We start from the raw sequence: 15,732 nt of genomic DNA, 5'->3' as shown, positions 1-15,732 counted from the left end.
TGTGAAATAACTTATAATAAAATACTAACCTTTCTTAGAGAATCACAAATTACTTCTAGCTTGCTCTCAAGTTTTTCTTTCTTCCTTATCATTTTCAAATGGTAGAAATTAGAATACATTGTCTCACATACATTTTCTGGCCTGTAAATATAATAGAATTAATTAAACATGTACCACCTATATTGAAGCAGGATGATAAGCACACATTGGAGGCTATTGAAATGAGGGTGCAGAGAAGGATGGAAAAGGTGAAATGCACAGAAAGGGAAACAATCAAAGAAGTGCTAGGCATGGTTGGGTAGGTCAGGGGACTGTTAGAAGACATTCAAGCAAAGCAGGAAAGATGGATGTAGAGCATTTTTATTGGGAATGTGATGTTGAAGACTAATAGAAAGGAGAAGGATAGGAAAGTGAGTAAGGGGAGGAATAGAACAGGCATGTTGAATGAAATGAATAGAGGAGGGAAGTATGCAGAATTGAAAGGGGGCTTATTGTAGTGTTGGATGTCAGGTTGTGTTTTCTTTTAGGAAAGGATGGTAAATGTATCACTCCACCATTGTATAGTCTGTATTCATCCGTAACCTACCTTAACCGGTATAATACTCATACTTACAATAATAATGTATCACATATTGAAGTTTATGCTGTATAAAGCCAAACTATAAATGTCTACTTGTCTTTACCTGATAATACCACTGGTATAATTAACAGTTCTATCCACTGTTAGCAATTAATATAGCAGAAATTTGTGAATTACTAAATATCAAGATATATATTTCTATCAGGTTTTCATTCCACAAATGATTGCTTCCGCATTCCTCAATGGTTGCAAAGAGAAAAATTTTCCTAGTTGATCTCTTTCGAAGAAATGACTTTTTTGATTAAATTAAATTTTTTAAAAATCTTCACAAGTAAATTCTTAAATATTTTGAATTTGAACTATCATGAATTAAGCATTAAACATTGCTTCATTCAATGTGAAAAAATCAGTCACGTTTACAACTATATTGGATTACTCCTTTCATCATTTGTCACTAATTTCACCATAGCAAAAGCCCTCATGCCAATTTTAGTATGCAAATTCTTTGCATGTAAGCCAAACCTCAACTGTTTTAAACCATAAAATTTCACTAAGCAAAGTTGATAAAAATTCTTTTTGACATGACATGATTGAAAATTTGACACTAACCACTAACGTCAAGCAGGAAATGCATGTACAACAAATTAAATATTTACATATAAACAATTGTTACATTAATAATAGTAATGAGTTGGTTCCTCTCTTTTTTGTTTCAGAGCCCATTTCTTTCTTACCTATGACTCTTGAGTTCAGTTCTTGATTCTGGCAAATGTAAGTATGAACAGGTTAGGTACCAAGCTATCGAATATTGCAATATTGTAGTAAGCAAAAGCTTTATCACCCCCAGAGAAACTTATTACCTTATTATAATTCTCTGCATTATTTATGAGAAGTTTCAAATTATCAGAAAGCTATACACACAATAAATTTTTCATACCATCCTATCTTACAATAGACTTCAAGCCCTGGCCCCCACAGTTAAAAATGTTTGTGTTTGCTCTCATTTGATGTTAACTAATGAATTAAAATTATTAAATGATGCTGTAAAATGTTCATTATTTAATAGCCATACAATACAGCTATTTCAAACCCCTTATAGTTTTACAGCTAAAAAGATAGTTAGCTAAATATGGCAACTCCCGTAAAGTCATCACATTTCAGAGACTACCTGGCTAACATTTAATGACTAAACTTCAAATAGAAGTGTAATCACATGCTATGAGTCACAATGTTTTACCATAACTTACTGGAGCTCACATAAGAAGAGAGAAAGCCAAGTTGGATTCTTCACTTGGGAAACAAAATCTTTCAAATCCAAGATAAACTCATTAGGATATATGTCACATAAAACATTGAGATTTATCCTCTGAACGCGCGCCAAATCGAATGCTTTTCCATATTCTTTTCTGAAATACAAAATAGTAAAATCTTATTAAAATTTCATAACTTCAATGGTTTATATCAATATAACAATTTACTTAACAAATTCACAATTTATAATAACATGGAAGCTTGAGAAAACCAGAGCACACATTTCTACAAAATCGCTCTGTATATTAATTGTTCACTATTATGAGTGCTTATGCATGTATATATGGTGACCAATTGTCATTTCATAATCACACATTGCCGAATTCCTTTTACTATTCAGGATATTGTATTTGTCGGTGTGGGTAATTTGTCTTGTGTATTAAGCTTTCAACCAAGAACCTAATAATAACAATTTACTGTATATTGTTGTGACTCTACATGATATTCATAGCCAATGCTATAGTAATACCTGATATGCATACAAATTTTTGGCTGTCAATTTTGGTGACTACACTAGTTTGATATTATAAACACAGTATGTCATTGGCTAGGGGTTAATCATTATATATTTTACTGCGCTGATAATGTTATCCATTAATTCAAAAGCTTCCAAAATTTAATTGTTTTCTTTTTTGACTTACATTCTTAACTCATTAATACTCATTTCAAAGTTTCTTAAGTGGCCCAGGATGTTGTCATGTCGTATTTGTAGTAATATTTCTATTGCAAAATTATATACTATCTACATATGCTACAGCAACTTTAACAAAATGACTTGAGTTAATAAGTGACGTGGAAAACTTTCAGCAAATAAATTAAAGAACTAACAAGCCCATACAAGCAAATTAAAACACCTTTTGCATTTCAATCACGTATATTCCTGCCTTTGCCAGATATTTTCACCAGTACTACCATTTAGTGGCAACCTGGGTGGCACTCCACGCATGTGAGTTTATAAACTCAATGGCATACACTAAAATGCCATCTACATTGGACAGACAGGGAGGACATTTGATATTAAGACTAAAGAACATAGATCATGCTTTACAAAAGAAGACATACCAGTAACTTCAACCCGGACATTCTTCACACAGAAAATAAATGATACAAGTTTAAAGCTTTGGAGGAGTTGGAAATTTGGCAATCCCTTCGGTTGGACAGATTTAAAGTGGTCAACAAAACAATATATCTCTACCGTTCCTCTCTTAAATTTCATAAAAGACTCCAAAATTTTTCCCCACCAAGGCAGTGATGACCATCGAATGTCCCTGAATGGGGGTCAAACCACTGTGGACAAACACCCCTCCCTCCCCAAGCCCACTAATAGGTTGCTGTACCAGTACTCAACTTACCCCTTCTCCCTTATCCCCCCTAACTTCCTACCCTCTTGGAGCCAGGCTTTATTAGTTGTATTTATAACATTTTTCATGTGATGATGATGCACAGCATCAAAACCACGGTCTTGTGAAATAATAAATCTTTTTGCAGAAGTGCAAAGTTTCTTTCTCTACCTTCACCCTTGAATGTCTTCTGCTGACCAGCGCTGAACAAAGATTACAAGTGCAAACTTGGAGATTAATTGTTTTGCGTCTTGCTGTAAATTTCCTTTGAGTAAAAATGTAAACACAAATCCAAATATGGATGAATTTAATTTTTTTTAATCTCACCATAATCCTTGATGGCCACCACCTTTTGGTACCACATTATTCAGTTCGAGTTTCAACAGGTAGAAGGGTACAAAAATTGTTTCATTTCTGTTTTTTAACAATATTTACGTTACTTTTTTAAATTCCCTCTTTGTATCTGGGTAAAACATAAGCATCAAACCACACTTCTGATGGGAGTCACTGAGACAGTGAGGGAGATCAAAACATTTAGTTCATCACTGATAAACTGTCTTCTGCCTTAATTAGAGTCCCACTTATTTGACTGTTATAGTTGGTATTAACACCCTTAGCAGCTACTGATTTCTGCTAACAAAATCAATGGAAGAGGGCATATTTTGTGATGCAGAGGATTTTTATTCAAATCCATTTAAGAACAATTATGGTACTGAGAACCAACTTTAATGATCACATGCAAGAAACAAATGAGCCAAAAAAGAACATTTACCCCAAAATTACAAACAGACAGCCTGAGACAGTTGAAAATATGTACGAGTGTTGCTATTTATATTTTAAACCTAATAATGAAAAGTCAGTAATTTATAGTTGAAAATGGCTATACTGTTTTTTGAAGTATTCTTCATGACAATCAATACACTTTTGCAAGTGCTCAAACCAATTTTCGTAACACTTTTTCCACTCCTATTGAGGTACCTCCATAACATAGTTTTTGAAAGCATCAACGGCTTCTTCTGGCTCCGAAAAACATTGGCCACACAATTTTTTCTCGATAATCGGGAATAAAAATAAGTCATTTCGAGCTGAATCAGGGCTGTACAGTGGATGACCCATCAATTCGACATTTTGGCCAGTCAAATAGGTAGTTTTTTCAGCCGATCTGTGAGAGCTTGAAATGTCATGATGAAGAATGATCCTTCATTGCCGCTTCTTTTTCCGTATTTCACCAGACACTTCTGGCAAACAAATGCCCACATGTCCAGTTATTACGAAGAAACAGGCGATCATTTGCTTTGATGCGCCTGGTCCACATATCACTTTTGTCGGATTTGGCTCGTCTTGGAAGACACATACAGTGGATTGCTGTTTTGTTTCAGGCTCATTATTCGGGCAGATAGATCCAAGATTCGTCACCTGTGTAGATTTTATACGCAGCTTTTGATGCACCGCGATTGTATTTCTTGAGCATTTCTTTGCACCAATGGACACGAGCCTCTTTTGGAACATTTGTCAAATTATGTGGGATTCAATGAGGACAAATTTTTTTAACAACTCAATGTTAATGCAATATCTTATTGATGCTTGTCATACTAATCCCCAAGGATGCCTCAATTTACGATAAGTCACCTGACGATCTTCCTTTACTAGTTCTTGCACAGAATCAATGTTTTCTGGCAGAACAACTGATTTTGGACGACCTTCACGACTTTCGTCGCTGAGCGAATGGCAGCCATGATGGAATTTGTTATACCAGTGTTTCACAGTGGCAAAGAATGATGCTTCATCGCTAAAAGTGGAAGTAAGTAATCGATACACTTCTGTCTTGATAATCCACATCGAAAGTCATAAAAAATCATCGCATGAAAGTGTTCACAAGTTAACTCCATTTTTTGGCTGAAAAAAAATTTTGGAGTCACTGTAAACAACACATGTTATGACCAAACCAGAAAATGATCTAAAATAGAGAGCTTTAAAAGGGTCAAACTTTCAGATGGAAATGCCAGATGGTGCCTGAAGCACTTAGTGTTGTCGAGGCCCAAAATATAAATAGCAACCCTCGTACACCTTAATCTCAAGATGCACCTTTACTTATGCAAATGTTGAATGATATCAAACAATGACTGTAGACGTCATGCATTGGCCCCACTATTACCAATTTATTTTGAGTTTATATCAAAAAATAATAAGCTTTACCTTGGAGAGTACTCAAAATACTGATAATCTTGTTATTCCCTGCACCCATTATATCAGGCTTCCAATGTAAGTTATACGTACACCAGAGAAACACCTGGTACAACATAACAAAATTATTATGCAGCATTTCACTTAAGCATGCATACATATGTCTACACTGAATAACAAATTATGTGTCTAGTTCTTCATGTCTTATTAAGAAAATTCCACAGAAATTCCTATTTCCTCATGTAATGCTTATAGGAAGATTACATAGTTTTGGCACAGGAATCACAGTGGAAATATCACAGAGTAACAACCTCCAGAGCAATGTATCCTTCAATAACTTACATAAGCCATGCATGTGGCAACACAAGTAATGGATATCAACATTTACTTGCATATCAAAGTGCATTCATTGATTACACCATTATACCAAATTACACCCACATCCAAACACGTCCTCAGGCAACTTGTCCTCAGGGTAAGAACATCAACATTACACATACATATAAGGAAGAAACCATAAGCAATTCACTACCTTTCAACAAAGTTGGCAATGATGTGAAGTGACAATGCTCTAGGTTCAATGCATTCAAGATTCCCTCTAGGCATTTGTAGAACAACTTTAGAATGCTTGGGCCGTGCTATTACTATTCGTGAACCTCGTTCCACTCTTCTCACATCTTCAGCTTCACAACCCTCTAGTTTCCTTGCAATAAACATTTCTGGAAACAAATATTTTAAATTATTTACAAGAGTCCACTCTTCTCACATCTTCAGCTTCACAACCCTCTAGTTTCCTTGCAATAAACATTTCTGGAAACAAATATTTTAAATTATTTACAAGAGTAAATTAAATAATGAAGAATGTCCACCTTGGTCAAAAACTTATGGTCAGTGATCAAAGGCAAAAATAATTATCTGAAGTGGAATCCTGGCATGGAAGTTCCCTGCATAGGTAGGATGTTGGCAAATTATGTCAGCCATCAAGGGAGACCCTTCACGAGAATTATTAACTTGTTGAGAGAAGTAAAAGTGAGTGAAGTTAATTGGTAGATTTTGATTTCCCTTTGACAGGCTGGCAAAAATGTGCCAATATGGACAAGTAGAGAGACATTACTCTAAGCAGTAAAGTGGCAGCATGGCATGGATTCCACAAAGAAAAGTGAGTTGCGTACCCTAGCATATATTAAGCAAACATTAAAACTACAGCCTCAAATGACCAAAGCCATACAATGATGGCCATATCGCATGGCCCATTACAAAACAGACAAGAGGCTATTGTTGCCTAGGAATTTGACACTTGGAATTCAACATATATCCATGGAAAGAGAAAACAATTATTGAATGAAAAGATTGAGATGAATGGATGTAATGTATGATATAAAACTAAGTGCAAAGGGAGTAATTTCTTGAACTTTAAGGAAATGATTTGATGACACAATCGGAAGTTATCATTAGAGCCTATGGCAGACATTGTACATGCTTATTTCTGAATTAGAGGGCCAAAATTAATGAGAGGAAACATTGCTATTTATTTGATTTCTCTCGGTTGGCACAAAACCTGGTATTTGAAGAATAGTAAATTATTACCCACCAGTGGATAGCAGGACAAAGTGTGAAGAATGGGTTCTGATGGGAAAAAATTAAAGAAGTTATAAAGGAGTGTAACCATGATAAAAAGTAATAGGAGGCATGAATGATAGTGTTGACTGTCGTATTCATTATGAAGGTACACTGACCCCATTAGATGGAAAACATGATTAGCAATGGATTTAATTAAGGGATAATTAGTTTTCAACAACATGGCAAACTTTGAAGAAAGGAAAACCTGCAAAGGTAAAGGGATTATCTAGTGAAATATTTAAGTGTCGAAACAGTAACTTATTACCTGATGGTATAAACTTTAACTAATGTTGGTTAAATTTAGCTACACCACAAATGGAATGATGCAATATTGTATAGAGTTTACTGTATAGAGTTGTACTGCATAGAGGGAAGCGGAGATACATGGAGAGTAAAATGTACACAAAAATGATTTTTTCAGGAAATATATAGATAAGTCTTGACCAATGGGGTACCAAAGGTATTACTGGACACTCTGAAAAAAGGCAATGAGGTTTTATGCCTCAAAAGAGGGGTTAAGAGATCGTTAAATGCAAAATATTCTTAGGACAGCCACCAGGTCATGCATTTGCAGCTCGAAAGGACACAAAAATTTATTAACAGTTGGTAAACCAAGAGCTAAAGAAACAATAATTTGAAACAATAAACATTTTACTCACCAATACTTGATTTCTCCAATAAGACACTGATCAATGTATGATGATTTGTTGTTAGTAGTAAATACTCTGAATGAACAAAGAAAGAACTGCAATCACTCAAAACTTCATTATTATTTATGTAAAATCGATGTTTGCTCGTTAAGCCAAAAATAAACTCCACCCCTGATATCCTGCATACCTCCATCTGAGAAACAACAGAATTAGCAAATTAACTGATGAATTACCAGCAGTGGTCAAACCTGAAGGAATATCAATTAACCACCACAGTGGAAAATATACTGCATTTCATGGCACTAAGTATTAGGCTAGTACATCAATCTGATCCCCATAAGAAATTATATCTAGATGTTTGGAACCAACACGGCCCCTAATATAATATTCCTTGAGGTTTATTTGTGTATTATGCCTGATGATGCCTGAACAACAGCTAAAATCAGTCACATGAAATCAATTTTTAAAATATTTGCAGAATTTTACAAGTTTGATTCTTTCCACCAATGCAGATAACCACCAAGTAAGGCTGAAAAACAATTATATTATCCTACCCACCTTGATCATAATGGGAAGTGACTCCACTTTCTCGCCTTTGAGATTCTTAAATGCACTGATATCATTAGGGATTTCATATCTCAGAATCTGCCCATTTTCCAGCTGGAGAGCGGCAACTGGAAGGATCTGTTTTGAAGAATCTCCATTACATACTTCTTCTCTGAAGCTCACTGCTGTGCTGACTACCAATCCTTTGGTACGCAAGGGAGATGCAGTAACAAGCCTGGAAAAATGTAACAACCTTAGCTATATGAACAGTAATTACTATGGTCACAGATTTATGGTCAATAAAAAGTACAGATTTCGAAAGTTGAAAATGGTAAAAAAATGAGTAAATAAACAGAAGCAGGATTTAATTTGGGCAAATGAAATAGGCTGAAACCTGGAACTCATTTTAAAAGGACAACAAATTTCAATCAAATAAAAATACTAATATGCAAGATGAAACTGATTGTAGAAATATCAACGCAACTGTCTGCGAGTAAAAGTAATTCATCTATGTACTTCATTCGAAGGCATCCCAGAGAACCTGCTAGATATTTAGTAAAATGCCAATGATCTCCTCTATTTACAATAGCAGCATTTCCTGCAGTTTCTTTAAATTAGATTAATACATTAATTTAATCTATGCCAAATCAAAAACTTCACATTTACAGTGAATACTCCTACTTGAAACAGCAGCAATGTGTGCTATGATATTAAAAAATACCCCCTCCTCCATTCCTCAATTTTTAGTATTTTACCATTGGTCACCAAGAAAAGTTAAAGTGAAGGTTTCAGTCTAATGTAATAACAAATAATAATACATAGATGAAAGTCACCTTAAATAGCAGAGTAAACTTTCATATTTTCATTGCAGTATGCTTTTCAAAGTTATACTTCCCTTAATTTGGCAAAAAAATAAACCTATCACTAGGACCATGAGAGTTTCTTAGTTGTTTGAGAAATCAGTAGATTTTCTTGTAAGCACAATTGAATTTTGTAAATATATTTTTCAAAAATTCAACATTCTCAAATTTTTTTTAGAACATTCCAACTTCTTTGGCAAAATGTAAATGTACTTGTAGCTCTAGAAGAAAATGTATTTTCCAGAATCTGTTTGAAGCAGGCTGAAGCAGGCTACAATTCTCTTATCAGCACACTTCTAAGCAATCTTCATGTCTCCCTGCAATAATTTATCATGGCCACTTAATTCCTAGACTACTTTTCCTGACTTTACCTTGGATTTTCTTAAAAAAGGCCTTTCTTTTCCTTATTTTTCACCAAATGTTTGGAATCTGATTAAATAGACATTCATAGAGAATCATCCTCATTTTTGTGCATACCAGTAATATCATTTTAGCCTTTTGGTTTATAGCTCTACTATACTTAAGTTTTTTGTCTGAGTCTGCATCTATGATGTCTTATAACAAACGAGAAATGGTCTGACAGCTTAAAAAAATAATTCCCTTTGAAACTTCCTAATTTGTAAAATATATTCCAAACTTTAAAAAATGAGCCTTTTCAGAATTCTTCCCAGATAATTTGAAGATTATAAGAGAATAATTTTCTTTTAAATCTTCCAGCTGAGTTAAATTGAGAATCAGAATGCACCCTAGGTAAGTCACTTAAGTAACTAGGTAATTAAAAAAGGCAGTTATACAGGCTTCTATTTAGATAACACATCAACCACGGGATCAATCGATAAACATTGAATTATATCTGGTCTCAACTGCACTCTAAATTCTTGGAGAAACATATCTTAGTAAAGAAATTGTTTGAAACCCATTGCTATTTTATATTTTTAATACCTAAGTCCACTCAATGAACCCTGGTCAGTGACTGGTCATTCCCAAGTGCTCCAAGTAATTTCTTAAATGACTTATCAGATGTTTAAGGGTCTAAATTCCAGAATGGAGAGATCAAAAAGTTATGGGGCTTGGGAACAGAAAGTTGGTAGCTTCACCCGCCCAAGGCACTGTCCACCACTTCCACTTTCACCACCTGGAAGTATAACTATGAAATGCACAGATCCTAAAGATCCACTATTTCCAAAAGGACCTGGGTCCACTTTTGATAGGTCTTATAGAAGTTTGGTTTTATTTACTCATTAATCTTACTGTATTTTTTTCCAGCTTTAAAGTGAAAAGAGCCATTTCAACTTTTGAAACCAAAGTTGGGTGTTTTCTCATTTTAATAATTCCCCATAAAATCTTAATCCTTCCCACTAATGCATTATCCACTAAATTTTGCATTGACTAGGATGATATTGAGGTATAGATACCTGAGAATGGAGCCATCATTCTTCACACCCACTGACAATGCAGGCAAACTTAGCGTCAAGATACATGTCTCAGACCCATCCGAGACATAACAAACAAGCAATTCTTCAGAAACCCATTGCCAATGCCGGTATATTTCCGGACGTTTGGCATCCATTGTCAAGTTTTTAGTTATCTCTGTCCAATCAAGGGTAAAACGGCAAACAGGTTTATGGGACTTCGTAGTTCTTTTAAAATCACCTGATCCCATTCCAGACACTTTCACCATGAAATTATCATCCAACTGTTGCTCACCGACCAATTCTTCATCTGCAATAAAAATAAAGCCATCATTCAAAGTTTGAAAGAAAAAGTCTTTTTTAGGATTAAATACAAATATAAAATTAAAAAAGAACACCACCATTGGTGGATAAACTACTGCTCATTTGTCCCTCTATTACTAGTTAGAACATTAATTAAATTACAAGATATCCCAAAAGTAATGCAATTTTTTTCCAGTATTCCTATTGGTTCCAGTACATTACGACCTGTTGGATTAAGTGGGAGGACTCTTAGCCTTTCAGCAGTGCCCAGCTAAGTCCACTCCAAGCTGTGAGGGCATCCAGATTGCTGTTTCTGTGTACCTCTCAATAAAGCATGGATCACAATGCATGATGGAGACAACACTCAAACAGTAATACACGATCAAGTTCTGCATAAAACAAAATTGCTAGCAACAAGGTGATCATTCAGAAAGTGTGCACCAAGCTGGTTTCCAAACAACTGAGTGATGGCCACAAAAACAACTGAATGGTGATTGCAAATGAACTTTTGGAATGCATGCAAATTGGACATCATTTTTTGGATAAAGTCATTACCAGAACGAGACATGAGGATTGGAGAGTTTAAGGAAAAGGGTTGCCTGAATACGAAAGGCAATCGCTAATACCTGGCAATTGCACAATGGCTAAGCTACCACCTACACTCTTCCAGGAGTTCCTGGCCAAGCAAAACTTATCGATGCCATCCAACCCCTACAGTTTTCACCTGGCTCTGGCAGACTCTCTCCCTTTCCGATAATGAGGACCAGTATGAAAGAAAGGATTTATTTTTGTGACCATTGAAGTGACCCAAACTGGGGTGACAAAGTCTCTAAAAGAGGTTCCCATCAACTCCTTCCAGGATGCATACAGTGCATAGTTGAGCCGCTGGCAAAAATGTGTTGATGCCAAAGGTGACTACTTCAAATAATTTTAAATTTTTGTAATAATACTCGACAATGGGCTAGAAATTAAGGGCTGCATTAAGGTATATGAAATCAAATAAGGCCTTAGGGTTAGCCAAATTCCTACGGAACTACTTAAAGAATCATCAACAAAAGGATGAAGAGCAGAGAGAGAATTGGGTTAAGAAAGGGTGGAGGCATGCGTGGTACCATTGGCATCACTAATCAAGAGGAATATAGAATATAATCAGGACTTATTTGCCTGTTTCATATATTTCGAAAAGGCGTTTGATGGATTGAATTGGGAAAAGCTAATGGGTACATGGGAAGGCCCAGAAATACCCGGCCTGACCTATAGATGGTGGTAGTTGTTTGAAAAATATCACTGTATTAGAAATTATGCAATCTATTAAGCATATGGTTCAAGCTGGAAGATGCCACGTTGTTTAGTATTCGTTTGGCAGCCATCAATAGAGAACTTTTTCAGTTTCAATTTTTGTGAAAATGGAGAAAATTGGTCATCATTATGTGATACAATACTTTTATTTGAAAGGCCTCAGCCCAACCAAAATAAAAGCTGATCTGGATTCTACTCTGGGTGAGTCTGCTCCTTTGTTTACAACAGTAAAATATTGGGTAGCAGTGTTTAAATTAAGCCGTACAAGCTGTCAAGACGAGCATTGCATTGGTCGACCAAATGAGGCATGACGACTCCAGAAATGGTGAATAAAATCTACGAAGAGATACTGGATGATCATCAACTGAAAGTGCAAGAGCTAGCAGACAGTAGGCATTTCAAAAAGTGCGGTACATCGCATATTACCCAAAAAATTTGGGCATGAGAAAGCTGTGTGCAAGATGGGTGCCACGTTTGTTCACACACAAGCAAAACCAGTGTTGTGAAGATGTTTCCATTGAGTGTTTAGCAAAGTTTCACAGCAACAAAGCAGAATTTTCACGCTGTTTCATAACCATGGATGAAACATTGATCCATTACTTCACATCCGAGATGAAAGAACAATCAAAACAATGGATTCAAAAGGGATAACTGCCTCCAAAGAAGGCGAAGACCGTTTCATCTGCAGGCAAGGACATGGCGTCAATTCTTTGGAATGTGCATGGGACCATTTTCATTGACTATCTTGAGAAAGGAAAAACTATCAACGGCAAGTATTATGCAAACTTATTGCAACGTCTGAGAGAAGAAATCAAGCTAAAGCAGCTGCATTTGGCTAAGAACAAAGTGTTGTTTCATCAAGACAATGCACCACTTGAAAAAATGGCTGGGTGGTCAAAGATTTTCCAACTGTGAATAAGTGATGTCGGCAGTTACTTGCTATTTTGAGGAGCAAAACAGTTCTTAATATAAAAAGGGTGTTGAACTTATTGATCATCGCTGGGAAAAGTGTATAGAGCTGAAAGGAGATTATGTTGAAAAATAAATACATTTTTTTCCAAAATTTTTGTGTTTTCTTTGTTAAGTCGGGTACTTCTGGGATTATCCTCGTATATTGCAGAAAATAGGAATAGATTGGAGGGACAGGAGGCTACTCCGCAACCTGTACATGTCTCAGACTGCTCAGGTGTGAGTGGGGGTGGAGAGCCCGGATGGACAGTGTTAGGAAGAGGAGTAAGGCAGGGTTGTCTATTATCACCAGTGCTGTCAATCACCAGTGGATCAAGGATGGAGAAGGTTGAGTGAATAGAGAGGAAAGCAAATGAGGAAGTGCTGGGTATGGAGATGGAGGATAGGGGATTGTTGGGAGGAATCATAAGGAGACTGGAGAAATTAATAAAATGAATATTGATCGGCAGTGGCATTTTGATAACTGTGATAGAGGGGAGAATGTTAGGGAAATGAGAAAAGGGCAGGAATAGAATATGGATGTTGGACAGAATGAAGGGAGGAAGGAAGTAAATGGATATGAAAAGAGGCGGGTTGTAGAGTAGGATGTTGAGTTATTTTGTTAGGAGAAAGAAGACATGTAATTGTTAGTGTCCATCCAAAACCTACCTCAACTGGTAGATTATTTAATAATATACCAATGGAATTCATAAATTACCAGTGATAAAAAATACAGCAATCAATGCAAAACACAATTATTTAACAGCATTGAAAGTAGAAAAATGACAACTGGCCCAATTGTGAAGGGAGTTTTCAATCGTAATGCAACCCATTCACTTCTTCAAACATTATTAATATTATTATTATTATACAATGCAAGACAACTATAATGTATCATGAACTTATCATTAAGCTAAAAGCCAAGTGGCATCATGAGAGAAAACATTCTATTATCCTGAACTAATTTTTGTAAATTTTTAAAATCAACATTTTTTAATAAAAATTCAAATTTAAGACACTCGTGTACATATTCATTTATTCACTCACCCTCACAAAAAAGGACAATGGAGTTATCAGCAAGTATGAGCAGGAAGTCATTTGTTTGCAACTTCAACCCTTCATGAGATGGATCATAATTCCTATTGCTGGCAAAAGATGGAAATACCACCTCATTAATGGGCAGAGGCATGCTGATTGTGTATGAACTCATTGGTGGTGGAACTATAACTTTCTGGAATGGAGTTATCAACAGTTTATCTGTAAATTTAAAGGAAGATATTGTAATTAATTACTATTAAACATTTAATTAAATGTAAATAATGTGATTTAACATTGAGAACTACAGTCACTAGGAACTAATGCAACCTCCATCAATGACAGCAACACATGAGGAGTCATATGCAGTCTTCCCCTTGCTGTGGTTTACAGTCCAGCAATAATCATGATTGGCATAAATGGATCCTCCACAGACAAAATGTAACCTGAAACATATGCAAGACCCCGTCAAAGAATTTCAGGTGGAGACGGAATCCTTTACGAGGCTGTAGAGAAGACCTCATTAAAGATTCCAGGATATTCTCAGGCACACACTTTGTGCCTGTCACAACAACAATGGCTCAGTGGTCACTAGTGAGATACATTTATTTGCCAATGATGCAGTGGTTTACTGTGATATCCGTGATCCTGAGGACACAGCAGCCTTGTCGGATGACCTTAATGCTATACAACATGGGTGAGAAGCCTAGCATTAAGAATTAAACTTGAAAAAGCAAAAGCACAAACAGATGAATTTTAGTGAAAAGAGCATTTTCCTCCCAAACACCGACTGCATCGTGAACACCGAAATGGAATGTGAAGACTCAATTAAATACCTAGGCATTACCTTAACTCACAATCTCTCCTGGGTGAAACACACAGGGAATATTTGGACAAACTAACAAAAAATTAGGATTTATAAGAAGAGTACTAGGTAAATGTGATGAAACAGTCAAAGAGAAATGTTATCCGTCATTGGTTACGCCTCATTTAGAATATGCTGCAACTATATTGGATCCTCACGAAGTTGGATTAATTGCAGAGTTGGATCGCATGAAGCATAGAGCCAGATTTGTAAAACGTTGTTATGATAAACTTAGCAGTGTATCCAAAATATTAGAGCAGCTAGACAGAGAATCACTTGAAGCTCTTACATAAATTAGAAGGTCTCTTCAGCAATGATGTTGAAAATGCAATATTACCCCCATTGTACTACGGTAGGAGAGATCATGTTAGTAACATTAGAGAGAATAAGTGTAGAATAGATAGATTCAAGACGTCATTTTTTCCATGAACAACAGGGGATCATAATAACATTGTTCGACCATGGTAGGGTCTTGTTCAGGTAAAATTATCCTGATATGTATTCACCCCCTGCCACACACCCCAGTGGTGGCTTGCAGTACTTTTAATTACAGAAGTAAAATTGAAGAGGCATTTATAGGCCTGACTTAATTTATTGCAATAGCTTATAACCCTATGCGACATTACCAGTACAAACTTTATGAAACAAATTTGATAAGCTGGAATACACAGAGAGAGTGGAGGAAGTATGATAACACCTGGCAGTCACAGAGGACAGCAGAAGGCTCTACCAACAATGTTCATCATACCTTTCATTAAAGCATGGTTTCATATTTTTTT

At 35.8% G+C, this 15,732-nt stretch overlaps 1 protein-coding gene across 1 annotated transcript in view; it reads right to left on the bottom strand.

The window, feature by feature from the left end:
• Positions 1-15,732, bottom strand: part of Elp1 (elongator complex protein 1) — a 50,305-nt gene that overhangs the window by 25,059 nt on the left and 9,514 nt on the right. Inside the window, exons 7-14 of the mRNA XM_071593847.1 lie at positions 14,419-14,534; positions 14,101-14,310; positions 10,507-10,813; positions 8,244-8,466; positions 7,695-7,878; positions 5,948-6,134; positions 1,828-1,986; positions 30-141 (exon numbers count right to left, since the gene is read on the bottom strand). Coding sequence (XP_071449948.1) covers positions 30-141; positions 1,828-1,986; positions 5,948-6,134; positions 7,695-7,878; positions 8,244-8,466; positions 10,507-10,813; positions 14,101-14,310; positions 14,419-14,534 — 1,498 coding nt within the window. The remainder of the gene's footprint in view (positions 1-29; positions 142-1,827; positions 1,987-5,947; positions 6,135-7,694; positions 7,879-8,243; positions 8,467-10,506; positions 10,814-14,100; positions 14,311-14,418; positions 14,535-15,732) is intronic.

This window comes from Hetaerina americana, unplaced genomic scaffold, assembly GCF_022747635.1.
Source record: "Hetaerina americana unplaced genomic scaffold, ioHetAmer1.1.p SCAF_6, whole genome shotgun sequence".
NCBI classification, from domain to species: Eukaryota; Metazoa; Arthropoda; class Insecta; order Odonata; family Calopterygidae; genus Hetaerina; species Hetaerina americana.
The sequence above is the reverse complement of the archived record's forward strand: the minus strand, read 5'-3'. Positions and strand labels throughout refer to the sequence as shown.